Source organism: Camelina sativa, chromosome 8 (genome assembly GCF_000633955.1).
Source record: "Camelina sativa cultivar DH55 chromosome 8, Cs, whole genome shotgun sequence".
In the NCBI taxonomy this organism is placed as follows: domain Eukaryota; kingdom Viridiplantae; phylum Streptophyta; class Magnoliopsida; order Brassicales; family Brassicaceae; genus Camelina; species Camelina sativa.
Genome location: NC_025692.1, coordinates 14,337,967 through 14,345,749, shown reverse-complemented (window position 1 = coordinate 14,345,749; position 7,783 = coordinate 14,337,967). Strand labels below are relative to the sequence as shown.

Here is a 7,783-nt window from a genome sequence, read left to right as displayed (position 1 = left end):
AAGGACTTACATTTTAGCAGTCTGTGGGTACTTTTACCAATGACAACACATGAAAATGGATCATACCTTTGCAAGATCACCTTTATACGTCCCAATTTTCATTCTAACCCAGGTATCCCGAGATATATCAATTGCTTTGCTTTCAACAGAAAGAACATCCGTCATTTCTCTTATGGGGACAAGTAAGATCTTCTGATTAGCATATATATTCCTCATGCCCTTGATTGCCTAACACAAGTAAACGAAACAGCGCAAATACTGTCTTTACAACACCATTCACAACAATAATAAACACTATCATAGAGAGAAACTAATAAATACCTCTTTCACATGTGCTTCCTTGTCTGCTTCAACATATATATAATTTTTAAGATGGTCAAGGGCAACAACAGATCTGATCTGCAAATCTGCTCCTCGATCTATGAACTTTTGCATAAGACAAACAGCAACCTCCCTTTCGCGGCCAATCTGAGATTGCAGCGCAAAAGTCAGGGAGAGTCAGTTCCAAGTATCACAGAAAAGAATATTAAACAAGTAATGACGAAGAAGAAGCAATACTTATAACTTCTAACACGCAAATTATGTAAAACCATACCGCACATTTCACCATCCACAATTTTGGATCACGAACTGATGGCAAAAGCGCTTGTTGTTCTACATCTGTAGCTTCTTCATCATATTCTTCATGATGCCTAGAGAACCGCTCTTGAATTCTTCTCTCGAGATCTTCCACATCCTCATCATTTTCATCACGAGAAAGGAACCTCCGTTCATACCGTCTATCACCACGCTCATCCGGAAGGTCTGTTCCAGCATCCACTATAAAGTCTGCAATTTTCAAAAGAAACTCCAAGGAGTTAAAAATTTCTACTGACTAGCAAAAAGACGATAATGATAGATGCTTAAGTAGTTCTACGAGTAACCATTTATGACAAAAACATGTCAATTCTTATCAATGGTGACTTCAACGTTGAGAGTAAAAAAAAAAATCTCTTCTCAATCACAAAAATCAACTAGTAAGGACAAGACCACAGATTAGCACAAGACACATCTTCACAAATCGATCTAAAGAGAACATTAGCAGAATGGTGGAATTCGAATCCAAAATCAAAGAGTACTTACCGTCTTCTCCATCTTCTTCTTCCTCTTCATCCTCATCATCAACCTGGTGAGCTTCTCGGTCTAAGAAAATAGAAGCAGAAGGCTTCTTTCTCTTACTAGCTGCTGCACCTCCTTTACCTCCACGGCTACCATAATCTTCATCATCATCGTCATCTTCTTCCTGAGAATCCTCCTCCGCATAATCATCAATAAAACTTGATCTTCCTCTCTTCCGTCTAGAACCGCCGCCGCCGCCGCCTCTTCCTCTCTCCTCTTCTTCTTCTTCCTCCTCGTCTTCCTCTAAATCCAATCCTTCGTAATCTTCGTCAACATCATCGTCTTCGTCCCTGCTTCGAGGCATAGTTTAGGGTTCCGATCTGTGAAATCCCCAAATCTGTAAATTACAAAATTTGCTTTCTCTTGGTTTGTTTGTTTGTTTGTTTGAGCGAACCCTAGAAATTTGAGGCAAGTGAAAAGAGACTCGCGATTGTCCGAAGAGGCTGTCGTTTTTTTTTTTTGGGTTTTAACCGGAATGGTTTGCAATTACGGTTAATTGGTTAACCCCAATTGGTTTCTTAAGACAGAACTGAACCGGAATAGTTTGTAACGACAGTTTTAATGGTTTAACACCAAATTAAAGATGATGCTCCTTAAACTATCTTATTATATAAAGTTGGATTGGAACATGTATTAATATTTTATTATGTTGTAAATTATTAAAATAATAATAAAATTTTATTACAAGGTTGTAAAAGTTATTAATTCATAAGATCGCGATATACGTCAAAAAATTATTATATTATTAATTATTAAAACAATAATAAATTTTTTTTATTAAGGAAAAGGAATCGTCCAAACAAAAAAGTCCATAATTCAAAAACATAAAAGAAATCATACAGATAATTTTACAATAAAGATAAACATAGTTATTCTAAAGAAAATCCTAAAAATTCTACAATAATTAAACTTATACAAAAATAATCCTACAATATATTGAATTTCTTGGTCTAATCTTAAAAAAATATATAGAAATAAAGATATGTATTGATACGCCCAAATTCGAGGATCACTCAGCCGGACTAGAAAATATAGAAACTCTCCAAGGTGCAAGGTGCAACAAGGAAGATTTGATGGATTGAGGGCTCGCACAGCAGTTGCAGAAGCTGCTGATATTCCCAACTCCAATCGCTGCTAGATATGACACACTAGTCCATCAAGAGGAGGCTGTTGCTTGGATATTACACACCAAGAAACAAAAAAGTGTTATAGACAAAGAACAAAGAGATATACTCATAAAATGAAAAGAAAAATTGATAGATGATTCTCAAATGAGATTAAATGAGTTTATATAGGGATAAGAAACTTAGTAACAAAGCCAAGTATTGATTATTCTTGAAACTAAAAGACAATAAATATAGATAGTTGAATGAAGACTCAACTCTTGAAGTTTGCCTTTCCAATGTGTCCTTCCTAAGGTGAGTTGGACTCTATTTTCGTCACCCCTCTTAGACCACAAAATAAAGTAATTATTTTGGGCATTCTTGGGCTTGTATTAGGCTTAAAGTGGGCTGGACTTGATATATATCATCTCCAATATAATTTCTCATGCTATCTTTGGCCATAAGCTCTTGAATTAGCCCATTAAGTGCATTCCTTAGTTTTTTAGCTTTTGCTCTAGTTATTGGTCCTTCAGGTACAAGCAATGGTTTCTCAGCAAAAGCTCATCGGGTTTAAGCTCAGCTACAAGTTCCTCAGGTTCAAGCTCTGGTCTCAAGTCCAAGCTTCCTAACAAGAGTATCAATAGCAACGTTAGTACAGCTTCCACTGTCAATGATCAAAGAACAAACTTTATGTTGATCTAAACATCTAGAGTGAAAGAGATTCTCCCTTTGTTCTCGGTCATTGGACTTAGGCTGAACGCTCAATGATCTCCTAGTGACCAGAAGTGTCCCTTGAGTTGGATATTCAAACTATTCTTCCTCTTCGTCAAAGATTGGACCAAGATCTTCCTCTTTTTCTTTATCGTCCTCGGACTCCACTTCACCGTTGTCTAGGAGGATCATTATCTTTTGATTCAGAAACTTGTTGGCATAATGTCCAAGTCCTTGACATTTGAAACACCGAATATCCCTTGCCCGATTGTTGGTCTCGACTGCCTTTCCTTTATCAAGACGAGCATGAGCATTAGTCTTAAAAATTGAATTTGATGGGGTTGGAGACTTACCTTTATCTGGATAACTTGGTTTTGGAGCAAATGAAAGTTTAGAGAAACCACTCCTCTTGGTTTGTTGTTCGATTAGAATCGCCTTGTGCAACATTTCCTCCAATCTTTCATATTCTTGAAGCTCCATTCTGTCCTGAATATCCCGGTTGAGGCTTCCAAGGAATCTGGCCATGGTAGCTTCTAAGGTTTCATCTACATCCGTCTTGATCATTAAGCTTTCCATTTCCTGGAAATAGCCCTCCACAGATTTTGTTCCTTGAAGCAAGCGTCTGAGTTTTTGGTGGAGATCTCTGTGGTAATGAACCGGCACAAACCGTTTCCTCATCAAGGTAGAGCTCATCCCATGAAGTTATTGGTCTTCCACCTGTCCTTCTCCTGTGAGTCACAACTTGATCATACCAGTTAATAGCATAGCCTATAAACTCAGTTGTTGCTAACCTAACCTTCTTGAGTTCAGAAATTTTTTGACAATCAACACTAACTCCATTTTCCTTTCCTATTCTAGGTAAACATCCGAATCGTTTTTACCTTCAAATGTTGGAATTTTAAGTTTTAAACCACCTAAATTGTCATTTCTTGTACCAAAAGGATTAACATCACCTTGATCACGGTTTCTACGACTTCGTCTAGGTCGGTTGATGGATCGATCATCTTCTTCATGGGACTCCTCTTCTTCAATTTCCTCCTCGGGCCGGTAAGTCCTCTTTGAACGTTCTCTCCTGGTTGCGGGTCTAGAACGGGTTGGTTGGCTGTTCTGAATCTCGTCAAGCCTCTGGTGTAGTTCTTCTAGACCTGTATTCATAAGGTTAGTAATAGTGTCATTCAATGCCCTCATTTGCAAGTTAGATAGCCTGGCGACAAAATTCCCTGGCCGATCTCTTTCTCCATCACTTTTCATGGTTTCCTGAAAACTTAACACGAAAAGTTAGCTGATAAAAAATCCTCACACACTCAAGTGTTTCTCTCAATTTTGGTATGTCACTCAAGAGCTTTCTCCCTAAGTTCTAAAAGAACAAATCCAAGCAACCCAATGGAATTAGCAACAAGGAAAAAAGGAAGATAGAAAGACAAGAGGATTTTGTGAAATCTGTTTTAACCACTCCAAGGCTGGATTTCTCTTTAGTCAGCAGGATTTCTCTTCCACCACCTAGCCAAATGCAAATCTTTGTTTTTTAATATTAGAATTTTTTTCTCTTCTCTTGTTTTTTTTTTTTTGAAAATAGAGATAGCGTAGGTAAGGAGATGGCCCAGATTTAAGATAGAAAGAAGAAGAAGTATTTAGAAATGGAAGATGAGAAGATGAACAGACAAGTATCGGTTGAGTGGCTTTGATACCACTTGATACGCCCAAATTCGAGGATCACTCAGCCGGACTAGAAAAGATAGAAACTCGCCAATGTGCAAGGTGCAACAAGGGATATTTGAGGGATTGAGGGGTCGCACAGCAGTTGCGGAAGGCTGCTAATATTCCCAACTCCAATCGCTGCTAGATATGACATACTAGTCCAGCAAAAGGAGGCTGTTGCTTGGATATTATACACCAAGAAACAAGAAAGTGTTCTCAACAAAGAACAAAGAGATAGACTCATAAAATTAAAAGGAAAATTGATTGATGATTCTCAAATGAGATTACATGAGTTTATATAGGGATTAGAAACTTGGGTACAAAGCCAAGTATTGATTATTTTTGAAACTAAAAGACAATGAATATAGATAGTTGAATGGAGACCAACTCTTGAAGTTTGCCTTTCTAATGTGTCATTCCCAAGGTGAGTTGAACTCTATTTTCGTCACCCCTCTTTGACCACAAAATAAAGTAATTATTTTGGGCATTCTTGGGCTTTTATTAGGCTTAAAGTGGGCTGGACTTGATATATATCATCTCCAATATACTTTCCCATGCTATTTTTTGCCATAAGCTCTTGAATTAGCCTATTAAGTGCATTCCTTAGCTTTTTAGCTTTTGCTCGAGTTATTTTACCTTCAGGTACAAGCAATGGTTTCTCAGCAAAAAGCTCCTCGGGTTCAAGCTCAGCTACAAGTTCCTCATGTTCAAGCTCATCATGTATTCTCTCGTATCTTTGTCATATATAGAGAGAGATGAAGAGGTCATTCCAATATGTCAAACTCAATTAGAATTTTCAAACATTTGCACTACTGATAGAAACCAAAACAAGGAAAATAACGAAAAGTCAAGATCATGCAAATTGTTTGGGATAGAAAAAGTTTCACGCATGCGTGGGTAAAATGAACATAATAAAATAGGTTTAGTTATTTTAAAATAAATTCAATAATAGTTAACATTAATATTGTAACTAAGATATATTAACTTTTTATTGTCAACAAGACAACAACTTAAATAGATTAGTTTAAAAGAGAAATATACTCCTACTTTCTCCTTTTAGAGTTTGGAATAAGTAAGATTAATATGTTGACTCCAAAAAATGGAAGATTAATATATGAATCTTCTTTTTCTAATAGACTAATATTATATTTTAAAATTTATTGTAGTAGTTTTAGATTATTTTTAATTTATATTTTTATCTTTGAATTATTTGAGATTCATATATTATTGTGCTTATAATTTTCTATTCTTTCTTTAATTATGTCAAATTAAAGTTTCTTCTAATTTCTCAACCTTGATTGGTTGGTCATATAACTTTGTTTTTGTGCAACATAATTGTTACCATTCGTTCAATCCCAAAATGAGATAAAGAGGAAAAGGTCATCAACCTAATGGTTGGATAAAACAGGCTAATCAAAGACAATCTTACAACAAACATAGATAGATTGTAAAAACATAAATCGTTGTTGTTGGATCCATAGGAGCTCGGAGACAGAGGTTACATCATGGTGGGTCAAATAAACTTCCACGAATACATTGGGAAATTTAACATTAGTTACTATCAAAAAACTTTTGTGACGTTGGAAAAGGGTATTTAGTTTCATTGGTTGTTGGAACAAGCCTGATGCAGCGCATCTTCAACGCAAACGTAACGGTCATCACGTTTGAGCTCATTCATTATTTAGATTTTGTTTCTTATGGGCTTAGTGCATATTTGGGCTTGTATTTGTTTGATTCTTCTTTCGGTTAGGGTTTTCATCCTCTTCCTCTTATTTAGAGAGACGTGACTCATTATTGTAAAGTTAACTATTGATTATTGAATAAACGTTGTTTTAAGAGAGCTTTTTCTAAAGCCTAGAGAGGAGGACTCTCAATACTAAGAGCTTGTGTTCAAGCCCTGCAAGGAGGACTTGCAAAACCAAGTCGATATCGTTCCTGATCTCGGCCATATCCTTATTGCTTCTTCGTCAAGTTACGACGTTCTAAGAAGGATCCGTTCGTGAATCTGAGTTCTCCTGGAGATCTAGCGTTCTCGTTCGTTATTAAGCTTCCACACTCTATCAAAGCCACTTTGAGATAACTAAAAGACGTGAATATGTTCTCTCCACACAGGAGGAGGGCAGAGTCGAGGTTCTCTCTATGGTGGAAGAGGTTGGACGCAAGACTACTCCCCAAGGGAGGAAGGTGGGGGAGGTTGGACGCAAGGTTATCTTCTCATGGGAGGAAGGCGGCATTAAAGTTCTCTCCATGGTGGAGAAGGTTGGATGCAAGGTTTTCTCCATAAGAGATGAGGGCAAAACCGAGGTTCTCTCCATAAGAAAGCAGGGCAAAACTGAGGTTCTCTCCATGGTTGGTCATGCACTATTGTGATGTAATTTATTTTTCATTCGAAATGTTTTTTTAGGTAATAATTTTACTGATTAAAGAAATTATGCAAAAGTGAAAAAAAAGAGACATATAATAGTTGACTTAATTTGTTCATATGGACATTTTCTAGGTGGTGGTAATTATATATTTGTAACATACAATATACCTAGGTGTAAAAAATACACTTTTAATGATAACATAAATAAAATATTTATATGGATATAAATCAGTGTATTATAGCAAAATAAAAATTTATAAATAATGTACAATAAATTTTAATTACAAAACTTTAAATCCGCACATCAGAATAGAGAACAATAATAAAAAAAGACAATATTTATTAACCAACAAACACATAAAACACAATATAAAGGAATAAAGACATAAAAAATAATAGTAATAAATAAAAAACATAACAAAATATTATAAATTAATAATAACACTCGCTCATAGCGCGGTCAACATCTAGTAACTTATATAAAGAAATCTAGAAGATTTTTATTAAATAAAAAGGAAAAAAGTAGAGTAATTAAGAAAAAAAATCCTTTGTAACATTTGATAAATCATCAATTATCCTAAAAATGCCAAGATGGTTTGACCAAAAAGAAACCTTTTTAGTAGGAAGATATTATATGTACTATTTTCTTATCAAGAATATGCAAAAATACAAAATAAATAAAGAGCCATGAATTAGAAAACGACTAAAAAAAAACTCTTCCACCTTCTTCATTGTGTTACATAAGGGA

General features: G+C 35.5%; 1 protein-coding gene across 1 annotated transcript in view; it reads right to left on the bottom strand.

The window, feature by feature from the left end:
- Positions 1–1,593, bottom strand: part of LOC104709527 (putative transcription elongation factor SPT5 homolog 1) — a 7,103-nt gene extending 5,510 nt beyond the window's left edge. Inside the window, exons 1-4 of the mRNA XM_010426124.2 lie at positions 1,123–1,593; positions 596–828; positions 322–468; positions 67–228 (exon numbers count right to left, since the gene is read on the bottom strand). Coding sequence (XP_010424426.1) covers positions 67–228; positions 322–468; positions 596–828; positions 1,123–1,462 — 882 coding nt within the window. The 5' untranslated portion in view covers positions 1,463–1,593. The remainder of the gene's footprint in view (positions 1–66; positions 229–321; positions 469–595; positions 829–1,122) is intronic.